At 50.4% G+C, this 14,901-nt stretch overlaps 1 protein-coding gene across 1 annotated transcript in view; it reads right to left on the minus strand.

Moving 5' to 3' along the window:
* The window catches only part of AXIN2 (axin 2), a 25,718-nt gene that overhangs the window by 7,690 nt on the left and 3,127 nt on the right, over nucleotides 1–14,901 (minus strand). Inside the window, exons 2-5 of the mRNA XM_009894800.1 lie at nucleotides 14,097–14,895; nucleotides 7,989–8,129; nucleotides 2,293–2,395; nucleotides 63–381 (exon numbers count right to left, since the gene is read on the minus strand). Of these exons, the coding sequence (XP_009893102.1) occupies nucleotides 63–381; nucleotides 2,293–2,395; nucleotides 7,989–8,129; nucleotides 14,097–14,895 (1,362 nt within the window). The remainder of the gene's footprint in view (nucleotides 1–62; nucleotides 382–2,292; nucleotides 2,396–7,988; nucleotides 8,130–14,096; nucleotides 14,896–14,901) is intronic.

Raw genomic sequence — 14,901 nt, forward strand, 5'->3', positions numbered from 1 at the left:
GCGGGCAGCTCGGCCCCCTCCTTCTCCTCGTCCTGCCAGCCAAGCGATGGCGAGAAATGAATGCAAGAGGACGGGGAGCTGGCGAGGACATCCCACCCCCCCCCTCCACGGGCTCGCAAACCGCAGTGCGATCGAAACGCGTTCCTCCCCATGGGCAGGATACGGCCCCTTCCCACCACCCCCCCAGCCAGGCGGCAAGCAGCGAGCTCTGCCCGGCCCCGGCAGGGTTAATCCTCCTACCTCCTTGATTTGCTGCAGCCTCTCCTCCAGACTGTCCATGGTTTCCTGCTCCTGCTTCAGCTTCTCCAACCGGGAAATGAGCTCCGCGGCAAAGGCAGCCGGCTCCACCGGGGTCATCTCCTTGGGAAGACGGTGGGTCCTCTACAAGGAGCGGGGACAGAAGGCACAAGGCATGTTTAGCGGGCGGCGCAGGGCACGGGCGCTTAGCCGGAGCGGCATCGCCGGCCCCGCTACGCTTGTTGTGTCTCCATGTTTGGATGAAAAGACGGCCGCAACTAGGCATGGTCTGCTCTGGATTTTTATGAGCTAGTGCTGTGGCCTCATGGAGTGACATCCTCCCCACCAGCGTTTGCCTTCGGCAGGAGCAGTTGGTCGCACTCTGAGGAACCCCGCTTGTTCTCTCTGTAGTACAACCAGCCCATCAGTAGCTACTCTGAAGTAGAAAATCTTCAAAGACTGTTGTCAAACATCAAAAAAAAAAAAAAAAAAAAAAAAAAAAACCTCTGAGGTGGGAGGGAGAGACTTTAACTCAAGGAATAAAGTGAGTATAAACAGAAAGGAGTTGGAAATTAAAAAAAATAAGATGGGGGAGAAAAAGGGAAAGGAGAAAAAAAAAAGGGAAAAAAAAAAAAAAAAGAAGTCAAACGGTTGCAGATCAGAGAAGTGCTGGTAATTTATTTCCTGGCTACACACTGGGCACCTTTGAGGTAGTGTTGTCTCAACAGTGTCCTAGATCTCTTCCCCCCCCCTCCATCTCTTTGTACAGAAAATGAAGAAAGCTGCTGCAGGCTAGCGGTGCTACACTGCTGAGCTTGGCTGCCTCAAGCAGATCTATCAAGGGAAAAAGGGAACATCTCCAAATCAAGTGCAGAATATAAAAAGGCAAAACGCGAATTTCTGCCAAAAGAAGCAAACATGGCAGGAAAAGAGGAGGAAAGAAGAAGAAAGAAAAAAAAAAAGAGGAAAAAGAAACCACCCACCTAACTCTGCCCTCCCTCCTGCCACCCCCATGCACCCCACTCCTCGCCCCCACTCTCCATCTCTTTTTTTTTTCTCTCCCCCCCGCAAGAGCAGAAAGCTGAACTGCCAACTCTTTCACATACTACCCACCAGATGAGGTGGGGCCTCTCTCCGGCAACCACTTAGCTCCAGAAATGATGTGAGGGTAGAAAAAGGCCACTCTGCTGGAAATTGTCACTCTTACACAAGCTGGCTCTATTCAGTCCCTGATCAAAGCACTGCCTTACAGAGAAAGTCGATTTGCACGCCCTGGGACAAAATAATCTAATTTACAAGCTCAGGCTATAGAACTTTCTTTATGGAGGAAGGGGAAAAAAAAACACCAAAAAGAAAAACCACATAAACCACCCCCACCCTCCACCAGAAATATCATCTATGATTTCTTGCTGCTTAAGACAGCAGAAAGAGGAATTTTAGCATATTAATCTCAAGACAAGATAAGTTTATACTTGTCTGTGTAAACAGTTTATTCGCTGCAGGAATCGGGAGTCTGCGAGTCAACTGAATTAGCAAGTCAGCGAGTTAATTTTTGAGAGGACAGCAACACTGCAAATCAGATCCCCTCAAAGCAAGGCACGTATCTGCTGCAGATGTCTCTCTTTTGGGAGACCCTGCTTCCCACCAGCTTACATACGATGTGCTTTTAAAGGCCACCAGCGCTGCATGAGGCAAAGCCTTGGTCTGCTTGGCACCGGCGGAGGTGTCAGGGTAGTGACCAGAGCCAGTGCTCTTACTAGACCCAATAGAGGTATCACTGCTTGGATTTAGACCAGGAGAACAACTCCAGTGCCATTGAAAAGCCCTAATTAGCACCTGGTTGCCAGGGAAGGACCACAACGTGACTGTACACAAGCAGGTTTTTGCAAGGATGCTGAGAACACATGGCTCCTGCTCAACACCAAGCAGCACCTCTTCTCTGGCACCACATACGGATGGAAACACTCTGCTCCCATGGTCCCTTCCCTCCACCCGTGCCCATTCCCAGCATTTCCCATGGCCAACCCAGACCCTGCAGCTCCCACCTGAACTTACCGGAAAATGAGGTAGAGAAACTTGACCGTTGGCCTTGACGCTCCGATGCATTTCCCGCTGGAGCTGCTTCTTGCTCCCAATTCTGTACGGGGGGATCCCATCTCTGCATACGGATGAGAGGTCAGGGTCAGTCAGGGCCCTCCCCACGCCCTAACCAAGACACTTCTCCACCACCTCTGAAACCACCCAGGCATGCCACAGGTCCACGTTCCTAGAGGTGCTGAGCCCTCTGGATGTCACCTCAAACATCTGGCAGCTTGGGAAGTGCCTGTGTCACCACCTACATGGATGTGCAGTAATTAAGCAAAAGCTGAAAAGCAAGCTGAAGGCAACTCCGCATGGGAAGACGCCCAAAGATCCCCTCGGCTTCACTTCTGAGGCAGTGAAAGGCCCTTCCAATGCTAGGTTTCTGCTTCTGCACTTTATTTTTGTTGCTTTTTCATAACTGAATTACGCTCTCTTAAGACCACAACCTTCCTCAACCTCTAAAACACCCCATGGAGCATTGGCACAGTGGAAACAAGAAGGAAGAGAATGAAGATGGATGACCACCAAAAGGCGGCTCCCTAACTTCAGCCCTACTTAAGATCTGGGATGTTTCTCCTGCCCTGAGGCTGGCAGGCACAGGCAGGCCACCACAAAGCACCAGCAAAGGACAGGCCATACCCTCCGGGCACAACGTTGCTCCCCTTGGCCACGCCAGCTCATGGCCAGGAAGCCATGAGAAGAGACCAGGCGAGGAGCACTGGTGGGAACAGCCCCCTGCACAGCCCACTCGAGGCAACGCGGGGTGTTTTCATCCGGCCACATAAAAAATTACCTCAGTTAGGATTAAAGGGCCTTCTACAGACAGCGGGGACAGCCGGAAGAGCATGCCTGGAGATCCTGAATGTCTAATTCCACCCCTTCCCTCAGACTGGCTGAATAACCTTGATCTCCGGTCCCGTCCCTTTCATCCACCTGCCCCCACACCTGACTCATCTCCTGAGAGGAGAAAATAGCTCCTGCCCAAGGAGGAGCGGCGGCGGCTGAGCAGACAGCGCTGGCCCCATGCTGCTGTCAGGGGAGCTGACATGGCACAGCGTCCCTGCGTGCCACCTCCCATGGCCACAGTGGTGGTGGGCACACACCGACATGTTTCGGACGCGCTGCCAGAGACAAGGCACAAGGGAAGGCCTTCCCAGAGACACCAGGTCCCTTCTCTTGAGGAGGATGATCAGATGCCATTGCAAGGTCAAGGTTTGCAGCACACTATCACAGGCCTTTGAGAAGGTCTTGGCCAAAGCATTCAGTTGCCATTAAATTGTTTTAATGAGCAAGATTAAGCTGCAAAGCCTGGAGTGAAAGATCGGAACAATTTCATCTTAATAAACTTGGCAATATCTTTATAATAAAGAGAGCATGCTGGGAGTGCAGAGAAAGTCCTTGATGCCACAAGATGAACACCACCTCCTCTAGACATGGTCCATGAACGTGCGTTACATTACAAGTGAAAGGAGCTAATTGTCCTGATGTCCCTATTGCACAACACAGGGCTCTGGAGCACTTTTGGGGGAAGCGGCCCAGCACACACCGGCTATCACAGCCAGTCATGGCCACCAACTGCAGCCGGTGGTGGTCACCAAGCATTTCTGCTCCACGAAGCCATGGGGCAACAGGGCCTGGGGGCACATGACATGCCTTAGCATTGGGGGAGGACGCGGGAAAAGCAAATCTAAGGTGAAAACCAAATCATCTGTACCTTCAGAGAAGCATTTGTTCACTGAGGCTTACTGAGATGAGGGTCTCTTAGGGAAGACCTTCAATATAGGGAATAACAAGTAAAATAGGCATTTTAAAGGTAGTAAAAATGCCAGCGTGAGCACGTTACAAGCATGCATACATTCGGAACTAATCCCGTTAACATATTCAATTAAAGAGGAGGTGTCCTCTATAAACGTCAGTCCAAGAGGCCAGACGGGGAAGAGTAGGAAAGCAGCTGAAGGTCTATGCCTTCAACACAAGGCACCCATGGACATGACCAAGGGACAACAGGGAACCCCACAGCCCTCCTGTGCTCCCCACCTCCCTCCAGGTCCACAAGCACAAGATGCTGTCCCCAGCCCCTCTGCTGCGGCCACCGAGCTGGGAGCACTTCTCCTTGCAGGGTGTCCCCAGACTCCCAGCTCCAGGGGACCATCTCTGCCTAAAGGGACAGTCCTGGGACAGGCTATGGAGAAGGAGAGGGGACTCACGCCATTCACAGCCAGGGTGGCTTGAAAAGGAGGAGGAAAAGCAACGCTGACCCAACAGCATGGCTCCTCACTGTACTTAAGATTTGCCCTCGTTCAGGTCAGTACAAAAGCTGCTCCTTCCCCCTAAAACTCCTCCGTTTACACCGGAGAGCCCCAGATCAGACCTCCTGCTCCCTGCTTCTACAGCCCTGCCTTGTCAGGAGAGTTTTACAACTTGTAACAACATGAAGAATTAAAAAAAGATATTTTTTTTTTTTTAAATGGTATTTCACTGGGATGGGAAGGCTATGGCGCAGCTTGGGAAAATCAGCCTGGGGAACAGGGAGGGATCTTTACAGCCACTTTGATGAGTGCTGTCTAAAACGAGTGGAAAATGACTAAAACAGGGGGAAAACGGACAATGCCAGGGTTGAAGGGGGGACCAACGGGTGAACCCTGACTGCAGGAGGGACAGAGGGACGGAGCTGGAGCCAGGGTCAGTACAGCAGGAGATACAGGGGGAAGCCTGGTGCTGAAGCAGACCCCTCCAACAGGAGAAAGTGCCTTTGAAATGAAAAGGCTGAGCTTGGCCAGAGGTTTCGGGGCAGGAGGAAGTTAAGCCCAGCTCTCCAGGTGCCCCCTCTCCCCTTGCTCCAGCAGCAAACATTTGCACTCACTTTCTTGGCTACTAAAAGCTGCGGGCTGAAGAGCTACGGAGTTTAGGCACTAAATAGTAGAGTTTAATTATAAACATTTCAGCTAACCAGGCTGGGGCTAAGCCAATCTGTTTCTGGGGGAAACACTAGTTTGAAGTCTTCTACCCAGTCAGCTGCCATTTAAGCTGAGCCAATTATCTTAGCCTTTTGACTCAGATGTGCCTGACCTAACCTGAATGTAGTTTTACTGCTGCTTTGAAATATCAGACTCATGCGCATATGCATTCACTCCCATCTTCATTTGGCAACGGCTCTGAAACAAGCCTCTGATCTTGCCAACATCAAAAGCCTGGTTTGTAAGATAAGGTAATATTTGAAGTTTGCTCAGCAGCATTCCCCTGTGTCCAAAGTAAATCCATAAATAAGATATAAGCAAATAAAAAAAAAAAATCCCCTTTCCCCCCCCCCCCCCCCCCCCCAATCAAGAAATGGAAATGTAAATTTGCATGATGCTTTGTGGCTATTACAAAATCTATACATACAGACTGATCCCTGGCATCTATAATAAAAAAAAAAAAAAAAAAAAGGCAGATTGGGCATTATTTGGAGACCTCTCCTAATTCCAGCACAGTTCAGATTTAGATTTATTTAAAAAAAAAAACACCAACCCTCACTTTACTGCTATGTCTGACAGACTTTTCCAGAACAAGTTTTTCCTCTTCAGTTGATACCAATATAAGCCAAAAGAACTCATTTGCATTCACACTGACGAAACAGAATAAACCCGGGTCCTCTGTTAAAGAGGGGGTAAAACCTTGCGGGCAGACAAGCACTGGGGCTCAGCCTGTGGAAGGACAGTGGGTTTGTGCCCCGAACACCTTCACAGCATCTTCAGCAACCAGCAGAGCCAGGTACCAGGAAAGGCCAAAAAAAAAACCCAACCAAACCCCAAATTTTTTACTGCAATCTTGGCAGCAGCCCTCCGCCTCTGCGAAGGAAGTTTTACATCAGCCTTAACTTTAACTTAACTTAAGCCCAGCCTCCAAAACTGCCAATTTACCTCTCCCAAAACCACCCCAACATCCCGCCTGTTCCCGGCCCCGCGGACGGAGCGTGGCTCCGGGGATGCCCGGGGGACCGGTTCTGCAGCCGGAGATATTCCTCCAACCTCCGCCATCCCGCTGCTCTCCCCCCGCCCTGCCTCCCCCAAAGTCCTCCCCGCCGCCCCCCAACCTGGAGCTGCGGGCAGTTTAATCAGCCAAGCTTCCCCAAACTCTCCCAGCCTGCGCGGGCTATTGTTACGGCAGGAAAAAACAGGCAGGCTCCTTTCACGCGCTGCTTTATGGGGAGCTCCTATTCACTTGTTCAAGCAAATTTCAAAGCGGGCTGCTGCCCTCTCATCCCCGCTAAGCTCCCCTGGACTAACAATGGGCTGAAAGCGATTCAGTTAAGCCTTTCATCCACCATGCACTTTATTTCTCACTCAGTGCTCTCATCTGTATAAGGCCTACAATTGGCATTGCTGTGAAGAGAGGGTATAATCCTAGCCCTGTGAATCCCAAGTGACCCTACACTGGTCCAGAAATGACTAACCCAATGAATGCTCTGTTGACACATGATCACATACAACCAGAGCCAGTAAGAAGAAATAAAGAAGTCACCCTATGATTCAGCTCTTTTATTTAATGCCAATATTGTTCAATAAGGGAATCTGGTGGGACAACAAACTATTTTTTTCCATAATATCAGTTCAAAACACACATGTGCATTAAAAAAAAAAAAAAAAAAGCTTTTGTTTACACATCAAGGATTTTTGGTAAATCCTGTTTTCCGTAGTGCACCACCCAGCACTGTGGACTTTAAAAACCCAGCATGCAAACCTCTCTGAGGGGTACACAGTAATCACCCGACACATCTGACAGAGAAGTGGAGAAGTTTCACCTCTGAGATGAAGAGCAGGAACAAAGCGCACTGTTTACAGGTGGGTTTTTCTAGAGCACTTGTGCTTAAGTGAGGATCATGAAACACAAACGGCAACATCTGCCTTCTGCCCAGCTGAAGAAAATGGTCCTTAAGAGCACTAAGTGAGTCTTACTGTCTCCTCTATGGACACAAAAGCACCATTTCTCTCCTGCTGGGGAAAGCAAACCGAGGATGGTGAAAGGACTTGCTCCTGGTTGCACACTTCTCAGCAGAGTCAGGAGGAAAAGACAGATCCTGCAACTCCTGGGCTGGGCCACAGCATCATCCCTCATCTCTACGCTCCTGAAACACCCAGACCTGATCCGTGCAGCTCCATTCAAATGGCTCTTTGAAGACTGCCCCAGCCGCACTAGATGAGCAGCTATTTGCCCCTTCAGGTCACTGGCCCTATTAATGTATATTCTGACATTAATGACAAACCTTAATAACAGAAAGTACTTCCTACAGGAAGTAATCTCCTCCTCTTTGATGACTGATAACTAGTTAAGGAAGCCTGGCCTTAAGACAAAGGCTCGGGGAGATACACTCCTTGGGTTAGTCAGGCAGCACCATCAGCACAGGGGAAAACACGTTTGCTCAGCTGCAGTTGCAAAATGGCAATAGAGGGATTCATCCTTTTACTCCATCCGATACCTCTGGCGACCGCAGCAAGAGTGAGGCTATCACCCTGCTACACCTCTCGGTTTGGGCACACGCCGCAGTTTCAGCAGCCCATCACCAACGGCAAGCAGAAGACGGGTGATGACCCTGGACCCATCGCTCCCGGGAGCCTCCACGGCGCAGGGGCGCAGCTGAGTCACAGACGGCACATCCCAAAAGGACCCGTCTGACACATGGTACTTACACGCTGCTGTCTGTCATCGACATGGAGTCGTCCGTCAGGGCATCACTAGATATTTCACTATCGTTCGCGCTGGTTGCTGGGGCGAAAACATAGCCAGAATTCACATGGTATGGGTTAACGGGATCATTCCTCTTGAAGGACCTGGGGACAAGCAAAACAGGAATCTAGTTACCAGCCAGTCTTGGGCTACAGGAAAGCACACGAGTTTCATGGTAGTCCTCTCCTTATGGGAACCACACACACTGGCTGCTCAACCTCTCCAGAAGCAACAAACCATCCACTGCTCAGGCTAGCAGCAACCAGGACACGCTCTGTCTAAACACACCCAAAGTCCAACTTTGAAGATGTTGCTTTTGACACTAGAAGCACACTTTAGAAAATCCTGTGAAGCACCTCTAGGTGCTCTGATACCTTCAAAAACTTGGTCCTTAAAGCTTGACGCTGCACTGCTGAGTTGAGTGGGAGGTTTGCTGTTGGCATCAGCAGGCAAAAGATGAAGAAGTTCAGAGCTCAAGTGCCACTGAAAGCCATTGAGGCACCAGCTAATAAATGCTTAAGTCCACTCTGAAGACAGGAGTTAGGGCCCCTTTGGGAATATAAGATACATATCTGTGTTGCCTGAAACAAGAGAACTGCCCGAAACTACTGGAGCAGGACCACCACGCGTCAGAGGAGGCATGGACAGGGCTGGAATCTGCTGTCTCAGGCTTGGCCTCCCAAAGGTGGGTGCCATCTTCCTGGCATTATAAAAACACGCAATATAAAGGCCCAGTTTTTAGGAGAACCGACCACTTGTTCAACTTTTGGGTGCAGCTGGGTGGGGAAGAGGAGGATGGGGGAGGCGGGGACAGCAGCAGCAGGTCATACTAATGGGCGTGATGGTTACTGATGCCACCAACTCTGGCTTCACTTGGAGAAGCAAACCCAGAGCCCAGCCTGGATGCTCGAGTTGAGTACCCAAGAGCGGACGCATGAAAAATTCATGGGCAGTGACACGAGCTGTGACGGAGCATGGCGGGGTCACGATGGTAGGGTCACCGCATGGGGGGGACCTGGGCGTCCCCCTGCCCGACACCTCCCATTACTCCAACTTCCCAGCCGGGATCAATATACATATCTTGGGCAGGCGATAAGGGGATTATGCGGGGAGGCTTGAAAGCTGAGTGTTAAGGTGCACATTTTGTTCCTCTTCCAGGGGAAGATGGGGTTGTTAAGCTTCTGCCTTTGTATATCAAAGCAAAAGGCCTTGTCATCTGATAAGGACTGCTGATTTTAATAATTAGGGCCACTTACCCAGGACTTGGGGGCCTAAGGAATGTGCCAGCAGGCTCGGCAGGTTTTTTTTAATGGGCTTTCCACCTCCCTGCCCCCCCTGGGGGGTCGGAGGGGACCAGCTGGGTTTAAGTGAGCAGCAATGTCCTCCCACTGCCCCGCTCTCCATCCCTCACGGCCACCCAGGCACCCCACGCGGTCCTGCTCCGCCAGCCCCAAAACCAGGAGCCTCCACAAAGGCTTAAGTTTTAAAAAAAAAAAGTTTGAAAAAGTTGGGAAAAAAAAAAAAAAACGCAGGAGGGGATGGCGGGGAAGATGGGCCTCTCTGGTATGAGCAGCGCGGGGCTGGGGCTGGCAGCAGGCAGGTATTCAGCCCAGCCGGGGCTGCATTCCTTTCCGAAGGAGGCCACGGCACTTCTGATGGGGAGATCAAGATGTTAAAAAATATATATCTGGGAAGAAGGGAGAAGGAAAAAAAAAAAAAAAAAAGAGATAGTAAGGAATGCCACAGGAAAGAAGTTAAATATTCAAAGATAAATTAATTCCACATGTGGGTGAAAGCTAAGTTATCCGACTACTACTACAAAAAAGTTCCTCTAAAGACCATGTAGTCTCCTACTCTGATTTGGGGGGATGTGCAGTCCAAGTGACCCTTTCTAGATCCTTGGTGGGCTTTTGGGTCAACCGCATAAGGGACGCAGCTCTTACAACTATCTGATTTGAAACCATCTCGGGTCTTGAGAGCGCATCCGAGAGGACCACACGGCTCAGGAGTGCAGGCTGCTCCCCGGCACAGGACCACCACTTGGCTGGGAGGTGGCCATGTCACCCCTGGTGGCACCCAGGAGGGCTGATGTGCCATGTTCTTCCAGCAGACATGACTGCTGGAGAGGCCAGGGTGGGGGTGGCGGCAGCGGGTCCGTATGAACACAGCACAGGGAGAGGAGGTGTGTCCAAACACAGCCTTTGGAAAGATATAATTAGAGAAAGTGGCCAGAACTAACTCATCTTCCCATCAGTACTGGACCGCAGCACCGACTCACCTACCAACACCTCACAGACAAAAAAAAACCCAAATCCTCAAAGTTCATGTATTTTTAAAGCCAGCGCCCCAACTCCACCTCCAACATGCTGCCCCACAAAAATCCCTACATCCTTTAAGAAAACCAATGGGGGCTGTTTTGCCGTGTTTAATTTTTTTTTTTTTTTTTTAATTTGACCACCTTACTACAGTAATTGCACCCAGATGCATCAAGTTGCCTGGGAGGGTTTTAAATTCCAGTGGAGAGCGGTGGTCTCCCGCCGCAGATGCTGCACACACACAAACACACACCCCAGCTCCAAACTCAATATGCAAAGTGTTTTCAGCTGTCAGGTAGCAGTTGCTCTGGAGCTTCAAGGAGAATGTCTGATGTTTCTCAGCCTATTCTTATCTTGATGCGATGACACACAGCGTGTAACTCTCTACACGCTATGTTAGGCGATGGGCATATCAGAGGTATTATAATGCCATGAAAATTTCAGGGGCTCTTGGTTGTATCCCCTGTTATGAGGGTGCTATTTCAGAGTGTAGGGTTGTTTTGTTGGGTTTTTTTGTTTTGGTTTTTTTTTTTTATTTTATTGTCAAACTCTGTTTCTTAGAAATAAAAAGCACTCTGGCAGTTCAAACCACAGATTGATACAGAGACAGAAGGAAATCTACAAGGAGCATTTTGAGGCAAAACTGAATCTCATTAAGTATTTCCTTGGGACAAACATCACTGGGTAATCATGGGTTTAAAGACAAAAAAAAAGGAGAAAAAAAAAAAAAAGCATGCACAAACCTGAGGAGGAAAAAAAAAAGAAGTATATTTTGACAAAACTATGTTAATCAGTGCTTCCATGCTCTAATTGTAGAACACTGCTTGGAGCATAGCTTTACAATGGCATCATTTACTTTGATAATTGAAGCCAAACTTGGTTCCAATAACTTCACACACAAGGAGCTCCACCGGCGGGTCCTTTCAAAGGCCAGGAAGCACTGGGAGCCGGCAGAAGGCCATCTGCAAGCCCCAGTCCCGCTGATGTTAGAGCTTAATGGGAGGCAGATGAGTCCACCTTGGCCCGAACAAAACCACGTTACCCAGCGGCGCTGCAAAGGAAGAAGCCCTCTCTGTGTACACAAAGTCGTGCGTGATAAATTTAGAAGCGCTTATAAATAATAGCTGGAATTCCTGGAGCATGGGGCCAGGTCCGGCGCAGCGCGGGGAGGCCACTTTTAACCACACCACAACCTACCGGGGAGGGGAACCGCTTTGAAGGACGAGAGGGAGGTTCTACAGTTCAAACATGCCCTGTTTTGGGGCTCCAGCCAGCAGTTTGCACGCATACACCCCTTTCGCAGCCAGGCGCACGCACTGCGTTTTCACTTGACTTCTCCTGCCCGCGTCCACCACTGATGCTGGGGCCAAACAAAGTCTTTCAACTTGTACAGTTTCTGTGGTCTCCCGTGTTTTTGGCCGTGACTCCGTGCCCTGGGACTTCCAGGTGGTCTCCCATCCGCATACTGGGCTGGCCTGAGACTCCTGCTGTCAGGTGCGCTCAGCCCAGCGCTCCCGGCTTTCGCTGGCATAATCCCATGGAAACCCACTGGAGTGAGCGGCGAGAGCCTGCGCAGCGCTTCAAAACCAGAACGCACCGAGCAGAAGTGCTTTAATTCCACCACACACACGAGGAGGGAGGTGTGGTTTGGCCGGTCACCAGGAAAGACTTTGTGCAAGCTTCAAGCTCCAATCCTAAACGTAATCCTAAATGCCGAGCGATGAGAGATAACCCATCCATATGCTCATCAGCTTCTAGCACATGCACGCACAAGTGGCTTCACAAATGGATAGCTCGGGGAGGAACTGAGACGCATCTCAGCTTGACCTCCCTCTCTTTGCATTGAGATCTCTTGGCCCCATGGAGAGCAAAAGCTCCTAGAAATTCAACAGAAGGTGATCAAAGCAAAATGCACCACCTAATGTCCTAGGAGGGCAGATCTGACATGTGAGGAGCAAGCTGCATTAATCCCTGGACAAAAAAGAAAAGAAAAAAAAAAAAAAGAAAAGAAAAGGAAAAAAAAACCCAGCACTAATCAGGCAAGCAGCCACTGTTCTGCGAGAGCTCTCCTGGACAAGGCACATGTGGGTTTTCTGCAGGGCCTGCAGCTCTGGTAGAACATTACAGCCAAGCCCTTCCAGCACTGAATACCAACAAAGGCTGAGAGATAAAAGCATCAAACATCCCCCTCCTGGAAAGCAAGCGAAGGGCAGCAGTTCAAACCAGGTTCTGCGGAACAGCAGATGCTCAGACAGTAACGTTCAGGCACAAGAGGAGGATCCCAAAGCCCAAGTCCTCCACAGACCAGCTGCCAGCCAGTGTCCCCCCAACGCAGCCCCCAGCGGGAGAGGTCCACAGGCCACGCCGGGACGAAGCGCATCCCTCCTGTCTGCACCCACACCCATCACCCCTCCAGGAGAGGGAGAGGACCAAAGAGGTCTCTGGCTCCACAGCACCCTCGCGGGCAAGAGCACCCTCCCAGCTCCCCGTACCGGGAAGCCCGGCACAGCTGGAAGTTCTCCGCAGGGCAGGAGAGGAGGACGTGCTCCAGCAAAGCCTCCCCAGGAGAAGCCCGGTGCCCTTTGATGTCCGTGAATCACAGACACACTCTCAAAATTCCTGTAAACGAGATGTCAAACACTCACCATACCAAACCCCAACCTCCTGGGCCAGCAGAGGAGAGCGCCCATCTGCCAGCAGAGCCCTCTCCTCTCAGCCCCGATTCAACAATCCACATTTATGGCAAGGGTGGGGAGAGGAAAGAATACATTTTCAGAGGATTATACAACTCATCATTTGCTCATCCGAGACTCTCTTTCCCATCCCCCCCGCCTTCACTTCGAGATGGCTCTTACTTTCTGCACCCTCACACCGCTCTGCCACCAACGTTTTCAACAAAAGAGAAGGGTTCGCCAATGCCGATGCACCCCAATCCAAGAAGACCCTGCCACCACACAACACTCCCCACACCCTCACAAGCTGCCAATAGATGCAACCACGGTTTAATAAGTTTAACTTTGAGCACACGGCCAACAGGAGAGCAACAAAGATCTACAGGAGAGCACCAAAGACCTACTACTACCCTATACCTGGAACGTCTCTATTACCTTAAACACTCAATTTGAAGTATCCTCCTGTATGCATTGGCTCAAAGCCATCCTAAATGGCTCTGACATGATACCAACACCCAACGCGATGGGGAGAGGCTGTACACACACACGGTCAAAATAAAAGCAGATTTGGGGTAAGTTGCAGAGTTTGATGTAGTAAGTGCATACGTTTCCTCCTCCACAACCGCACAATTGCTTCCCACATAACCAACATAGTTAAACACTGGTTGATGGTGGAGTTGGGGAACTAGTAGGTTACATTATTCATGCGTCTCTATGATCCACTCTACTACTGCTCTTAATAGGTTTGAAAGTTGAACCAACAATTAACATATGTCCGGAGGACATAGTTGCCATGAAGTTTTTGATCTAGAAGAGAACTGAAAGAGCCAACAGGACTTACGAGCACAATACCTTGTTTTCCTCCGTACAGAGGGGGGAAAAAGCACCCCAAACCCAGACAAGACCCCCCAAATTCCAGTGTCTGGAGGTGCGGGGCAGCTCCCATGCTCCCAGCTCCAGGGGAAGCCCAGCCTCCCCTCACCTCCCTGCTAGCTGCCCAGCACACCGTCCCACCAGCCTTCCAAAAAACCCTCTCAAAGTCCTCAAAGTTAAAACAAAGCACAGTTTCCAGGGGTTCCCTTACCTGTATCCGTTCTCGATCGTTTCCGTAGCTCTGACGTTTGCCGTAACCCTCAACGTCTTGCTGGATAGTCCAACTACCGAAGGCAAGATTTTGTTTTTAAAGTCCGCACAGCTCCATTCCTCTTCTTCATTCAAGGTCGGGAGATAGCCACAGACAACTTTTAAGCTCCCCAGTCCGTTGCTGTTCATGTAAGCAGGATTCTCTCCTCCACTCCTTACATATTCGAGGTATATATCAGAAGTTAAAAACATCTGGTAAGCATTTTCCTCCATCACAGTCTGAATCTCAGTCTGCGCCTGATCAAACATGATCGAATCTATCTGCTGCTTCTTGATGCTATCCCTTATGTAGGTCTTGGTAGCAGGCTTGAGCTGCTTGGAGACGATGCTGTTGTTCTCGATGTACCTTTTGTATATAGCTTTGGCTACTCTTAAAGTTTTGGTATCCTTAAGGTCCATCTGCCTGAAGCCATTGCAGGCAAACCAGAAGTCTAAGGTATCCACACATTTTTCCCTTTCCAGGAAGGTCCGAAAAAGATAGGCACCATCTTGATCTCCCAACAAGGAATGCAAGGATTTGGTCCATCGGGCCAGAGGGGAGTCTGGGGATGCGCTGCCCTCCGGCTCCCCGAGTCCGTTCTCATTCCTCCGCGGGGCGGGCGGCACCGGCACGGCCTTGAAGCTTTGGCTTCTGGGGAGAAACGAGTTGGCGAGCGGCGGCGGGCAGGGGGCTTCTCCTTCTTCCCCCGGGACGGGGGGGGGGGGGGCGTCTTCCCTGAAGCTGCTGCTGGGGTCCGGGAGGTGGG

Source organism: Charadrius vociferus, unplaced genomic scaffold, assembly GCF_000708025.1.
Source record: "Charadrius vociferus isolate BGI_N301 unplaced genomic scaffold, ASM70802v2 scaffold321, whole genome shotgun sequence".
Lineage (NCBI taxonomy): Eukaryota > Metazoa > Chordata > Aves > Charadriiformes > Charadriidae > Charadrius > Charadrius vociferus.